The sequence below is a fragment of the Aedes aegypti genome, chromosome 1, assembly GCF_002204515.2.
Source record: "Aedes aegypti strain LVP_AGWG chromosome 1, AaegL5.0 Primary Assembly, whole genome shotgun sequence".
Lineage (NCBI taxonomy): Eukaryota > Metazoa > Arthropoda > Insecta > Diptera > Culicidae > Aedes > Aedes aegypti.
Genome location: NC_035107.1, coordinates 132,507,787 through 132,523,989, shown reverse-complemented (window position 1 = coordinate 132,523,989; position 16,203 = coordinate 132,507,787). Strand labels below are relative to the sequence as shown.

Sequence of the window (16,203 nt, the reverse complement as noted above, 5' to 3'; positions counted from 1 at the left end):
GATCAAACACAACTCACAAGTACTGGCATCCTAGCTATTACAGTCGATAAATTGGCAAAAGATTTATTTTGATTGGATGTATAATTTTCATATAATCGAAAGTTGGTTTTCTGTTTTGGGGTAACTTTGATAATGGAGTATGATTCGAACAAAATTGAATGAATAGCGAACATTTATAGGGCATTGCATACCTCTAGGCGTTTAACGCAATATGGAAATTTCTGACTTAGATTACAAAAATGGTCCCAGTTTGTGAAAATGCTTTTCGCTAAGAGATTTGAGACCGTATTCAAGTTCTATGATAACTAGGCTATCAAAGATAAGTGGCCAACTATTCAAAACTACATCAAATAGTGATCGTAGAACAAATTGTTTGTAAACGTTTCGAAAATGTTAAAATTGTGTAAATTTTTTAAATTCGTATAAAAAGCCTAAAATGTTCTTGATTCAAATGAAAACCGCTCTTACATGAAGTGTCATACTAATATTCTTTAGTTTTGCATTCGTTTTGCTTAACTGATTAACAGAAGTTATGATATTTCGTTTAGTATGTGGTGGGTTACGCACTATCAAAGTTACCCGCATTATCAAAGTTACCCCGTTTTACGGTACTGATTTTGACCATGCATCGGTACTCTAGCGTATCAAATCATTGCTTCTACTTATAAGGTTCAAAGTCGTTTTTTGAAACTGTGAACAGGTTTCATCCCATGAAACATTTAGATTCCTTGAAACAAAAAGCTTATTTTATAAGTTAAGAGGTCTGCTACTCCACTGATTCGGAATCGTTTCCCTCCTAGATATCGAAAGATAAACTCTTGAACTCGGAAAGAAATTGTCTCATGAGTTGAAACCAACCTCAGATGCTGATTGAGCCATTTTTTCACTTCGACCTCATTATCTAGGACAAATAGGTGGGTCTTATTACTCTCTTATACTCTTCCGACCCTAACTTATAAGTACCGTAAAACGGGGTAACTTTGATAGTTTTTTCGAAGAAAACTTGAATATTTTTGCATGCTGTTTCAAAGATTTGCAATTTATATTTTTAAAACAAGTACTGGCATCCTAGCTATCGATTTCAGTTGATAAATTGGCAAAATATTTAATTTGAATGGATATATAATTTTTCATATAATCGAAAGTTGATTTTCTGTTTTGGGGTAACTTTGATATGGAGTATGATTCGAACAAAATTGAATGAATAACGAACATTTGTAGGGCATTGCATACCTCTAGGCGTTTAACGTTATATGGAAATTTCTGACTTAGATTACAAAAATGGTCCCAGTTTGTGAATATGCTTTTCGCTAAGATATTTGAGACCGTATTCAAGTTCTATGATAACTAGGCTATCAAAGATAAGTGGCCAACTATTCAAAACTACATCAAATAGTGATCGTAGAACATATTGTTTGTAAGTGTTTTGAAAATGCTAAAATTGTGTAAATTTTTTAAATTCGTATAAAAAGCCTAAAATAATCTTCATTAAGATGAAAACTGCTCTTACATGAAGTGTCATACTAATATTCTTTAGTTTTGCATAAGTTTTGCTTAACTGATTAACAGAAATTATGATATTTCATTTAGTATGCGGTGGGTTACGCACTATCAAAGTTACCCGCATTATCAAAGTTACCCCGTTTTACGGTATTCACAAAAACAGATACAGCAAGAGTACAATTTGGTAGATCTTACCCCGTAACACACCTCGAAAAGGTGATCTACCCGCGTTACGGGTTAACTTGTGTGATAGTCTAATTTGGATTGAAGTGCAGAGTATTATACTGTAGCCACAGACAAACAGACATAATACTCCAATTAAGACACCGAATTCCAATGTTTGAAAGTTGGCCGACGGGCCACTCGTGGCTCTCGCATCGCTTTTGTTCAAGTTTGACGTTTGACGCGGATGGCCAAAAGAAGTATTTTTAGCATTGAGCGTAAATTTTACATGATTATGTAAAATTGACTGAGCTTTTACTGTAAAAAGAACCTCTAAAAGATCGTTATGAGTATAAGCTCTCCCCCAAATTAATCCGATTTGTGTTGTTGCACATCGCTTTGCCGGTGATAGAGGTAGTAGTTATGTTTAGAACAACTCATCAATGAGATTAAAAGTTTGCAACAAAGCTGTTCCCTGTGTTTGTCATTACAATTTTTGTAGAGATTGTATCCCAATCTGCAAAAGTTGGGACAAACGATTGTGAGCACTCTTGCTGCGTTGTTTGTTAATCGTCTTTCTTGATGACAATTTGATTCACTGGATTGAAGAATAAAAATGTTCAAAATGTAACGTTTTTCATGTAATGTTTGTATTCTGTTTCACGTAAACACTAATCTTGAAATGATAAAATCTTTAAATCTTTTAGAAAAGTACCTCCTCCAATATTAGAGATTCCATTGATTTTTCACGTCATAGAAACGTGCCTAAAAGACGCAAACAAGTTAAGGTTTTTAATTACATTAATTTTCTATTTATTTACTGAGTACGTAAATTTTTAATCATTCACATTTTTTCGACAAGGGAAATTTTAACAAAATACAAACAAAACTGAAAATAGCCTAATACACGCTTAAATCCGTGCTCCCGCTATCAATGAACATTCACTACCACTGAATCAGCTACCCTATAGGTGTCAATGGTGACATGGTTTCAGCGAGAATAGAATAGATTTCCAAGTATGTCAAATTAAGAACACATTAAAGTGCATGTCACATTCTAGCAAAAACACCATTCTTGATTTTTTCCTCACAATTGGCATCGTATAAACCCCATCGGTTGTTTGTCCAGAAAATTACCCAATACCAATCAACACCAGCTTTTGATTGCTTCAGATGATTGTAATTTGCATACATATAGGTGAATCCAATTTTCAATTCATGTTCTCCATCTTCATCCCACTTGAAACCGCTTCTTCCGGTCGCTTCTTCCCAACACGGCCGGTGCAACACACGTGCAGAAAATATTTTATTACCAGTCATCATTTTCGGCTCCCTCGGTGGACTGACACTTTTAATCATCATCATCATAGCGGCTATGTGCTTCTGGGGTAGAAAGAACAAAAAAGAGCTTCCACCGGCGGATGTGATACCGAAGGTAAGTCTTTCTTCCGTGGATAGTTGTGCCACAGACAAACATACGTAACACATTTTTTCCAAACATCGTTCATTTCGCACAATCATCGTCTGGTGGCCATATTGCAACAAGGCCCGAAGAAAAGTGCATCAAGGCCTAGTGTGAAATGTAATATGCAAAAGAAAACGATACGAGTACCTCTGATTATGAGGTACGCAACAAAGGAATTTGTGAATGATGGTTAAATGCGTCCCGAATAAAAAACATACATACCGTAATCCGGTCAGTGGGGTAACATTGATCGGGATGACTCATCTTGTTAAACGTTCAAATAAAGGTTTATTGATGAAGCATTTTCGAACCATGAATGGTGCCTCTCTTTCGTATATTCATAAGCTAATGATAATGAAGGTTTTTGCCAAAATTGCGTTTAGTTCATGCGCAAATTTGTCAACTTTTTGAAACAATGATTTCTATCATTTTCACTGACACTACCGAAAATTCATGTCTCACATGAGTACTGCAGACGATGTGATCAAGGAAAATGCGGTTTTTACTAAAAATGGCATCGCCGAAAACGATTCCGTTGTCAAATCTTTCATAAGTTTATTCATTTAGGCAACATTAACTAAATACTATTACGAAAGTAGAATTTCCTGGGGAAATTGCCTACTTTTAGGCGTATTACGCAGTTCAAGGTGTTTTTAATTTTGAAATAACTCAAAAAGTAAATGACTTGTAAGAGTTTGGTCTTCATATTCGGCTTCAGGAGCCCTGATTTTAGTAAGTAACGACATTTCCAATATTAGCGAACGTTGTTTACTTGGGTGATCAATGTTACCCCATATCAGCAGATATAAACATGTTTAAATCTTTCGAAAAACAAAATAAAGTACATAGCTAGGAGCGGTGGGTGCCAGTACTTGTTTTTAAAATATGAAACTTGTAACATTTGTATTGTGAAATGAAAAATTTAAGAAAAACCAAAAAAAAAATGATCAATGTTACCCCGGATTACGGTAATTGTTTTGTCCATATCTCTATGATTTCCTGTCCAATCGAAACTCTCTATGTCGCAAATCACCCAAAATGCCGTTTGAAAGCTTGGAAACATTAAAAAAATAGTATACTTAATTGAACACTGGCAAAAATGTCACTTTCACGCCTTTGCGTTTGGGCTGCTCTATTTATAAAATAGTACAAAACAAAAGAAAATGTTGTAATTTATTTGGAAAAATATATTTCGTTATATGGTAAATCTGTTGGGAAATACAGTATTGTTACAATAGAATGTTTTGTATTTTACTGACATTTTTATCACGGGTGGTCGATGGGAATTTTGTCAGTGTTACGTCTGTTTGTCTATGATTGTAGGTTCACAAGCAGGAAAATTTTATTTTATCCTCTCCAGAGTGGAATTTAATTTCCATCTTGTTCCTCTCACCTTCCTTTATGATCTATCGTTTTTATATTTTGCCGACGTTGACAAAAATGCTGCAGCAGCACATCTCGGACAAGGACGGTAAGGAGTTGGACCGGCGAACGTCGAACGTTAGTGACCTGAAAATAGATCGTGATAATGAATTTATGGAAACCAGCCTCGGACCAGACGGAATGACCACTCAGGTGAATCTGGTACTCGGGACGAGCTCGGCAATTGCCAATCACACCAAAAGTCGAACGACAACCGGGTAAGTTACTGCACATCCCGACCAGCGGATTACAACAGAATTATAACGGAATTTGTTGCTCAGTCAGATATTTTTTCTTACAAAATATGTTATAGCTTTGGAGGGTTATTAATTAATATAACAAAATCTATAATAAATTTCCTTCATTAAAGTAAACAATAGTTTAACTCATTTTGTAACTTTCCATAACTGCAGTATAATGATTTTTTTTACTTATCATGATATGAAACTGCTTATGTATGAACAATTATTTTTAAATTGTTTTATCAATAATGAATTGTGTTAATTATTAATAGCATTATTCTATTTGAATTGTGTTGTAATTTCATCTACCAACTCAAAGTAATTATCACAAAAAAAGGAACCAAATTTTTGTTCAACTAGTTTTGACACAGTTGTGCAACAATTTTGTTGCAATCCACTGATCGGGAAGCTACGGAAGTAACGAATGACTGCCGGTAAAATGCAAAAATACGTAATTTGCTTTCAATTACTTATTTTGTACTCCGTTATCGTTCAACCCAGACATACTGAGGGTTTCTCCGACAGCTTGTGCCAACTTCCTGGTGCAGAAGCTGGGAAGCCCAGCAATGGATACGTACCTTACGTGGATTACACCCGTGACTACAGCCCACCGGCAACACATCTGATACAATTTCGAACGAGCACGAGTAGCACTAATATCAGTAATAGCCTAAGTAATCAAATCCATGCCACTGGTAACAGCAGTGGCCCGATGACGTTGGGTCGACAACGAAAACCCGAACTGAGACAGGAAGCGGGATTGCCCAGCATCCAGGGTAGTCTCACCTCGTTGCCAAATGGAATAATCAGTGAGTATCGAAAAGTAGAATTATTCAGATGTATATTTACAATCGTGGGATAAATGAAAACTATCAATTTCACTCCAATACCCAACCAAGATCTGTAAGGTCATAATGCAGTCCAGCATTGTACATATACAAAAATTGAGAACTGTACATAAAGACTCTCGTGCAGAAGTGTGTGTTCACCCCCTAAAAACATACAAAAGATCTTTTCTTATCTTTTTAATTACAATTGAAACTGAGTACAAGAATTGTAAAAGTCTGTATAATAAAAAACACTATGTAATAATATAATTACTCTTGTATCCCTGGCGAGTAAAAGCTGGTTGAGAAATAATTTGCTGCGTGATTGTTCGCATGGCAAAGTTTTATTCGGGGAATCAAAAAATCAAAAAAGTAGATTTGAATATCTTGTACCTTTTAAATGCGTCCTAATTGCTTATATTTGACAGATATGCGTATTTCGACTACCATTGTAACCTTCTTCAGTGTCTACTACTGGATATCTGGGCGGACAAAAGCTATCGGCTTGAAATATCCCCCTCCTGATGCTGAGAGTCCTGGACCGTAACACAGCTGTACCGTCGGTAATGTGTAGGGATGTGCTCCACATCCCTATCGCGTGTTGCATCAGCCTTATGACGTTCCCGTCTACCTTATACAACTGCAGTACCGTAAATTCGGGTGAAATTGATCAGTAGGGTGAAATTGATCACTGTGTCACTCGATTTTATATCTTCCTAATGGAGCACAAATATCAATGTAACCTGCAATGAATGAACGTTGTTTTGTCGTAAGTATGTCCAAATTGTGTGTTGTGAAGTTTTTTTGCGTTCAAAAATGTTTATTTATCATATATATAAAATCCCAGCGTTGTCTGTCTGTCAGTAACGCTTTGAAATGTTTCATCGAAAAGTTTCGTTGAACACTACAACAGTAATTTATAAGCACTACAACGGTCAATTTTAATATCGAAACATTACAATTGCAAATTGTAGAGCCCTACAACAGCTTTTTGACAGAATATTCTGGAGTTCTCTGGAACTTTGTTCATTCCAATTCATGGAATATTCTCGAACACTTCATCATTGTCGTCTGTATAGGAATTTGGTTGGTGTGTATAACGTAAACAAATCAACTTCAAGCAAATTGTAATTTGGTCGAACTTGAATCGGATTGGAGTTGAAAATGTGAAACGGGTTTCTCCAGTTCCAACTCAGATTCAAAAACGAGTTTGACAAATTTAAAAGCAAGATAAAGATGAATGAGATGAATGTTCGCCAAATATACGATTTTATTAATTTACAGCGAAATCTCCATGATGTTTAATGGCTCGATATCGACTCTTAGATGCATACTTAAGGCTAAGTAGCCCGTCATTCATTTTGGCAACAATGATGACTTTTCAGCTTGCATTTCAAAGTGATAAAACTCAGTCTTGATAGTTCATATTGACTTGAAAATGCATCACTGTACGCGCTAACATGCATAAAGTATGCTGATACTTTTTCAGCTGTGTCAGTGCTAAACCAACTGATTTTCTTTGATTCGAAATCGTAATATGAATTAGCAACAATCATCAACGACGCGTACAAATTTCAATGACGACCTACTTCGCCTTAAAACAAATTGTAGATTTCCAAAACATTCCTGTTCCTTGACTCGATATTTTCCTGAGTCGATGGTCTTTTCACCACAACTGTGATTTTGAAAAATATCAATGAATCATACTACTTTGTAGCAGCTATTCGGAAGAATATGCCTAGAAGATTCTGTAACTTTTGAAATATTTCACAGCAGAAGAAACACTACAACAGCATATAAGGATATAATTATTTCAGATTAGAACACTACAACAGTATTGAACCCATGTTCTCGATGGAGTATGGCCAGAACATAAATTTAGGCGATTTTGCGGTCATCAGTATCATGCGATTTGAAAGATCATACTTAGCATTTTGCTCTAAAATTTCATTGGAACGTGGCTAGCCACGTCGAGTAAGCTAGTATGAAAATAATGTTAAAATTTCAAAATCTTGTACGGTGCAGTGTTGACAAACATCAATAAACTTCTAGTTCTAGACAAGGATTTGGACATGGTATAATCCTAAAAGTTTGTGAGGATACTAAAGATATATCCCAAACTAGATTTCATAACCAAAACTCGTACCAATTCGTTGATTTGGTTGAAATAATTGAATTTCTGTAATATATCAAGAAATTCCTTTGGAAATTGCATACATTTAGGCGTTTTCTGCGTAATTCTTGAAATTTAAACATTCATTATTTCTATAAATATTGTATTGTTAAGAATTTGGCAAGCATATTCGGATTCAGGGAGCTCAAATTTATTATGTAAAGTTGTTTTGAAAACTAACAATAATGACATTGATAAGTGATCAATTTCACCCCGAAATGAGATCTCCCGATTTTTTATTTTAGACATATTTTTTAGCACTAAAATTACATTTGTTAGAAAATTTCGGTACTTGAGTCAATGAGGCTCACCTTCATACTTGTTTTCCTGCATTCAGTTGTTTTGCATTGTCAACATTATAGAAATCAGACAAGAAAAACCTTGAAAAGTGATCAATTTCACCCGAAATTACGGTACCGTAAAACGGGGTAACTTTGATAATGCGGGTAACTTTGATAGTTCGAGATCCACAACATACTGAACGAAATAACAAAGTTTCAGTTAATCAGTTAAGCAAAACGAATGCAAAAGTTAAGACTATTAGTATGACACTTCATGTCAAAGCTATTTTCGTTGGAATCAAGTACATTTAGGGATTTATATGCAAATATTGAAAATTTATGAGATTTTAGCATGTTTGGAACGCTCACAAACAATCGGTTCTACGATCACTATTTGATGTAGTTTTGAATAGTTGGTCATTTATCGTTGACAGCCTAGTTATCAAAGAACTTGAGTACGGTCTCAAATCTCTTAGCGAAAAGCATTTTCACAAACTGGGACCATTTTTGTAATCTAAGTCAAAAATTTCCATACAGCGTTATACGCCTAGAGGTATGCAACGCCCTATAAATGTTCCGTAATGCATTCAGTTTTGTTCGATTTATACTCTATTATCAAAGTTACCCCAAAACAGAAAACCGACTTTCGATTATTTGAAAAATGATATATCCATTAAGAATAAATCTTTTGGCAATCTATCAACTGTAAACGATAGTTAGGATACCAGTACTTGTTTTAAAAATATGAAATATAATTCTTTGAAACAGCATGCATAAATATTCAAGTTTTCTTCGAAAAAACCCCCGTTTAAGGTACCGTAAAACGGGGTATCTATAATGCGGGTAACTTTGATAGTGCGTAACCCACCAAATACTAAACGAAATATCATAATTTCTGTTAATCAGTTAAGCAAAACGAATGCAAAACTAAAGAATATTGGTATGACACTTCACGTAAGAGCAGTTTTCATTTGAATCAAGAACATTTGAGGCTTTTATACGAATATTAAAAATTGACACAATTTTCGCATTTTCGAAACGCTTACAAACAATCTGTTCTACGATCACTATTTGATGTAGTTTTGAATAGTTGGCCACTTATTTTTGATAGCCTAGTTATCATAGAGCTTGAATACGGTCTCAAATCTTTTAGCGAAAAGCATTTTCACAAACTGGGACCATTTTTGTAATCTAAGTCAGAAATTTCCATATAATGTTAAACGCCTAGAGGTATGCAATGCCCTACAAATGCACATTATTCATTCAATTTTGTTCGATTCATACTCCATTATCAAAGTTACCCCAGAACAGAAAACCTACTTTCGATCATATGAAAAATTATACATCCATTCAGAATAAATCTTTTGGCAATCTATCGACTGCAATCGATAGCTAGGATGCCAGTACTTGTTTTAAAAATATAAATTATAATTCTTTGAAACAGCATGCATAAATATTCAAGTTTTCTTCGAAAAAACTATCAAAGTTACCCCGTTTTACGGTACCTTGAGAAGGTACGATTGCGATACTGAGTCGTATGCCTTTGTGTAGTCGATGTACGTCATACTCAGGTTCCTTTGCTTTTGGGTAGCTTGCCCTACAATGACTGCATCTATGATGACCTGATCTTTGCAGCCTTGCGTGTTTCTGCGATACCCTTTCTGTTCCTCGGTCATCACCAACATCGCAATCAGCTTGCACCCTCCTCGCTATTATCGACGATAGCACTTTATACAGACTAGAAAGGCACGTTATTGGTCTGTACTTCGCAGAGTCAACTGTGTTTTGGTCCTTCGACAGAAGAAATGTGACACCCCTGGTAATGAATTCCGGTAGCAGCGTGGAGCCTCCTAGTACTGTATAGAAGTATTCCGCCATCCGCCCATGGATTGTTGTAAGTTTTTTATACCAAAAATTGTGCACAAAATCAAGTCCTGGTGCTGCCCAATTCCTGGTATACCGGGTAGCCTCACGTATATCCTGAGCAGTTTTCACGAACGCGGGCATATCTCAAATTCCATTACACTGTCTCTCTTCTTCTGCTAACCACATCCCATCGCCGTTGTTTTTGGTATCCGGTTTTGTTCCTCCCGCTTCGAACATTCTCCTTAACATCGCAATCGTTTCGCAAGAGCACTGAACCGCTGTACAAGGGTGTCGAGGATCTCAGTAATGGCGATCCGACCTCGTGCCGGCACATGGGGCCTGTCCCACGAAACTGCGTAACTGCTGTGCCCATAGGAAGCGCTAATTCGTACAGTTGAACCACGACTCTTACTCGCGATCGATGCATCCTGCCCAGCAGAACTCCTTCTCTTCGTAACGCTCGATCTTGTCCTCTCCTCTCCTATTTCATTCTGCACTTCCAGCTTCATGTGCTCCACTTCTGCAGCGGTGAGGTGAGCATGTGATGGCTGTCAATTCGAAGGAGGGGCGTCGGTGGTTCGAATAGTTTAACGTCGCCAGGTTCATTGAGAAATGCCCAGGCTTCCGAATTCTCACTCACTCTCACGATAATAGATTTATCCCTCAAAGCAATTTTCAGCGATCAGCTGCCTTGCGATTTTATCCGTCCACAAAACAAAGCGAAAATAAATAATTGCACATTTCCGCAGCTGTGAGAAGTTTGTTTTCTCTTTCTCCAATCCATAGAGAATTTTTCCTGTATCCATCGCCACGAGCAGCAGTTGCTTTTATGCACCAAATTAACCACTCCTTTCGTCAAGTTGGTGTGGTAGCATGGTTAGCGTGCACGCATCGCGGTTATTTTTAGCAATGTTCTAGGTTCGAATCCCGTCACCGGCACTAGTTTTTGGTGGATAACGTCTTACGGCAACAATATGGGTAACAATTTCGAAAACGAAAAAATCGCTCGCGTACGAAAAGTGGTTAGATTTTGACTGTTAATACTTACTAAAACGCTGGAGATTTCAAGATTCTTGCACATGATCTGAAATCTTTCTACGAATTGACTCCAATAATGAAAACTAATTGATTTTTATGACTGAATATTGAAAATTGGTAAATATAGACGCATGTCAGCAGTTGATTCCTGACGTTGTTCTGCACCTCTGGAGCGCATTTTGAAAACATCCTTAGTCAGAATTTTGAGTTACGCCCTTTTGAAGTTTTATATGATAGAACTCACATAAAATATGTCCATTTTTACTTGTTTAAACAAAAAGATTATACAAAAAAAAATGTTTTTACAAAAAAAATCTAGACCGACATTTTGAAAGGGCCAATGCTTTGTTTAGTTATTAACTTATCAACCAATACACGAACAATTATATTTAACAATCTAACGCCCGATAGTGATTTTAGATATTGTCCAAAGCATTCAAATATGAATGAATAATTCTTGGACAGGATATGCAGATACGCCGTTTTGAAGTGTATGAAAAGAATTTTTGTTTGGTGAATTCCGTTTCATCTATAATCAATGGTTAGTTGCATACGGTGCTATGCACAGACTCCGACGCCAGCTCATTATGTCAGCCTAGTCCTCGACCAGTCGCATTGCAGAAGTCTTTTACATGAAACTTGGTGATATGATATTTCGAAGATTTTGTCAGACTCTGCTCTTCCCAGCTCTCGACAAACTTGTTCAAATTACCTTTAAAATGACTCGGAGGACATGCAATACGATCTGGCTCTTTTGATTCTTGGCGGGTTCAGAATTCACATGGCCTCGAATCAAACATATATCGACCGTCTTCAGACTGCCCTGAAATCCCAATTAATCAACCCGGATTTTTCGGATGGAGTCGAGGTGGCAATCACTAATTTCACCCAGTTGTACTCGGATCCCGAATTTGTCAAACTCGCATGCGGCATCGATATGTTTTTGGCCGTCTTCCCCCAGCATAATAGAGCAAAGTTGCGCTTCGGAACTCTTATCATGGCACATAAGGATTGCACGGGCTTATCTGCGATCACGGCTGGTTGTGAGCTAATGCATCACACAACCAGAGTATTTTCCCGATGGCTCATGACGCCAGTGCTTCGATCGGACATGAACAGGATGACAATTCCAGGACAGGAGATTTGTCTACCCTACTCTTACAGTCCGTATCTCTCGGGGCTCGGAATCGTAGATAAGAGTCCGTACTCAGCCGCCCTTAATTGCGGGCTTCATATGTTCACACATATGATAGGCTGTGCGGTCCCGATGGCCCGATCAGTGAATGCTATATATTTCCAGCCTTCTGGACTACAGGCAATTATAGATAATGCCATCCTGTTTATCTACGCCCACTCCTGCACTGGATCCCTCCAGATGCAGTTCTACCGGGCATCGGAGGTGGGCACGGTGAAGAAGGTAGAAGAAGAGTCGCGCCATTACATGGAGGAGATGCGTAGGCGGCTCCAGGCATTCAAAGATGAGGAGGAAAATCAGCCCGGGTCTGGAGGTGAGGATGAAGACGGATCTCGACCCGGCACCCCAGAGTCTTCGGATAGCGAGGGAGGTGGAGGAGATCTAGAGAATCTAGATAGCGTTTCGGAACTAGGAGGAGCAGTAGATGGAGAACCAACGAGCCGTGATGCCTTGGACTGGTACATGTACATATCCAGGTTCTATCATGGTTCCATCCCAAAGAGAATGAGAGATGTTGCCTTCGACAGATGGTCGAAACTGACGGATGTACGACCCAATACGGTTGGAGAATTCGTCAAGAGGATGAGCAAGAATTGAATTTCTGTAATATATCAAGAAATTCCTTTGGAAATTGCATACATTTAGGCGTTTTCTGCGTAATTCTTGAAATTTAAACATTCATTATTTCTATAAATATTGTATTGTTAAGAATTTGGCAAGCATATTCGGATTCAGGGAGCTCAAATTTATTATGTAAAGTTGTTTTGAAAACTAACAATAATGACATTGATAAGTGATCAATTTCACCCCGAAATGAGATCTCCCGATTTTTTATTTTAGACATATTTTTTAGCACTAAAATTACATTTGTTAGAAAATTTCGGTACTTGAGTCAATGAGGCTCACCTTCATACTTGTTTTCCTGCATTCAGTTGTTTTGCATTGTCAACATTATAGAAATCAGACAAGAAAAACCTTGAAAAGTGATCAATTTCACCCGAAATTACGGTACCGTAAAACGGGGTAACTTTGATAATGCGGGTAACTTTGATAGTTCGAGATCCACAACATACTGAACGAAATAACAAAGTTTCAGTTAATCAGTTAAGCAAAACGAATGCAAAAGTTAAGACTATTAGTATGACACTTCATGTCAAAGCTATTTTCGTTGGAATCAAGTACATTTAGGGATTTATATGCAAATATTGAAAATTTATGAGATTTTAGCATGTTTGGAACGCTCACAAACAATCGGTTCTACGATCACTATTTGATGTAGTTTTGAATAGTTGGTCATTTATCGTTGACAGCCTAGTTATCAAAGAACTTGAGTACGGTCTCAAATCTCTTAGCGAAAAGCATTTTCACAAACTGGGACCATTTTTGTAATCTAAGTCAAAAATTTCCATACAGCGTTATACGCCTAGAGGTATGCAACGCCCTATAAATGTTCCGTAATGCATTCAGTTTTGTTCGATTTATACTCTATTATCAAAGTTACCCCAAAACAGAAAACCGACTTTCGATTATTTGAAAAATGATATATCCATTAAGAATAAATCTTTTGGCAATCTATCATCTGTAAACGATAGTTAGGATACCAGTACTTGTTTTAAAAATATGAAATATAATTCTTTGAAACAGCATGCATAAATATTCAAGTTCGAAAAAAACCCCCGTTTTAAGGTACCGTAAAACGGGGTATCTATAATGCGGGTAACTTTGATAGTGCGTAACCCACCAAATACTAAACGAAATATCATAATTTCTGTTAATCAGTTAAGCAAAACGAATGCAAAACTAAAGAATATTGGTATGACACTTCACGTAAGAGCAGTTTTAATTTGAATCAAGAACATTTGAGGCTTTTTATACGAATATTAAAAATTGACACAATTTTCGCATTTTCGAAACGCTTACAAACAATCTGTTCTACGATCACTATTTGATGTAGTTTTGAATAGTTGGCCACTTATTTTGATAGCCTAGTTATCATAGAGCTTGAATACGGTCTCAAATCTTTTAGCGAAAAGCATTTTCACAAACTGGGACCATTTTTGTAATCTAAGTCAGAAATTTCCATATAATGTTAAACGCCTAGAGGTATGCAATGCCCTACAAATGCACATTATTCATTCAATTTTGTTCGATTCATACTCCATTATCAAAGTTACCCCAGAACAGAAAACCTACTTTCGATCATATGAAAAATTATACATCCATTCAGAATAAATCTTTTGGCAATCTATCGACTGCAATCGATAGCTAGGATGCCAGTACTTGTTTTAAAAATATAAATTATAATTCTTTGAAACAGCATGCATAAATATTCAAGTTTTCTTCGAAAAAACTATCAAAGTTACCCCGTTTTACGGTACCTTGAGAAGGTACGATTGCGATACTGAGTCGTATGCCTTTGTGTAGTCGATGTACGTCATACTCAGGTTCCTTTGCTTTTGGGTAGCTTGCCCTACAATGACTGCATCTATGATGACCTGATCTTTGCAGCCTTGCGTGTTTCTGCGATACCCTTTCTGTTCCTCGGTCATCACCAACATCGCAATCAGCTTGCACCCTCCTCGCTATTATCGACGATAGCACTTTATACAGACTAGAAAGGCACGTTATTGGTCTGTACTTCGCAGAGTCAACTGTGTTTTGGTCCTTCGACAGAAGAAATGTGACACCCCTGGTAATGAATTCCGGTAGCAGCGTGGAGCCTCCTAGTACTGTATACAGGGTGTCCGCAAATTATCCGTACAAACTTTGAAGACATAGCTCTATACAATCAAGTATAATAAATTCAATATTCTTGCATGGTTTTAAATATTGGCTTATTATATTCTTAAGAAGTAAGTTTGAAACATTTCCGATTACGAATATTTGCAAAACCAAGCCAAATTCATTGAGGTGTCTTAAAAGGAGATGTTTTTCGAGCTTTATGACGGAAGAGAAATGTCTATACAATCCATTGGATTTGAGCCGTATATTTTTTTATTTCCAGTTTAACTTGAAGTCATTAAATTGTTGGATACTTCAAATAATAAAAGGACATTTGGATTCATCTCCTTTAGATTTTAGGGATAACGCATCTCCAAGATGACTAGCGGCCCTCAGGAAAAACGACTCCAAAAATTTTAAATTTGCCCGTCTCAGTAACAAGCAGTCATTTCGAAATTTTCCAAAGTTGTATTTTCTGTTAACATATAGATGTATTCTAAAAGGCACATGGACATTGATTTCTCATTGTTTTCAATGCGAGATCATCTTTCCCATATTTTGCTGTTCGGATAATTTGCGGACACCCTGTAGAAGTATTCCGCCATCCGCCCATGGATTGTTGTAAGTTTTTTATACCAAAAATTGTGCACAAAATCAAGTCCTGGTGCTGCCCAATTCCTGGTATACCGGGTAGCCTCACGTATATCCTGAGCAGTTTTCACGAACGCGGGCATATCTCAAATTCCATTACACTGTCTCTCTTCTTCTGCTAACCACATCCCATCGCCGTTGTTTTTGGTATCCGGTTTTGTTCCTCCCGCTTCGAACATTCTCCTTAACATCGCAATCGTTTCGCAAGAGCACTGAACCGCTGTACAAGGGTGTCGAGGATCTCAGTAATGGCGATCCGACCTCGTGCCGGCACATGGGGCCTGTCCCACGAAACTGCGTAACTGCTGTGCCCATAGGAAGCGCTAATTCGTACAGTTGAACCACGACTCTTACTCGCGATCGATGCATCCTGCCCAGCAGAACTCCTTCTCTTCGTAACGCTCGATCTTGTCCTCTCCTCTCCTATTTCATTCTGCACTTCCAGCTTCATGTGCTCCACTTCTGCAGCGGTGAGGTGAGCATGTGATGGCTGTCAATTCGAAGGAGGGGCGTCGGTGGTTCGAATAGTTTAACGTCGCCAGGTTCATTGACAAATGCCCAGGCTTCCGAATTCTCACTCACTCTCACGATAATAGATTTATCCCTCAAAGCAATTTTCAGCGATCAGCTGCCTTGCGATTTTATCCGTCCACAAAA

General features: G+C 37.4%; 1 protein-coding gene across 1 annotated transcript in view; it reads left to right on the top strand.

Moving 5' to 3' along the window:
* Nucleotides 1-16,203, top strand: part of LOC5575881 (irregular chiasm C-roughest protein) — a 520,731-nt gene that overhangs the window by 463,862 nt on the left and 40,666 nt on the right. Inside the window, 3 exon segments of the mRNA XM_021847997.1 lie at nt 2,964-3,100; nt 4,580-4,770; nt 5,296-5,603. Of these exon segments, the coding sequence (XP_021703689.1) occupies nt 2,964-3,100; nt 4,580-4,770; nt 5,296-5,603 (636 nt within the window).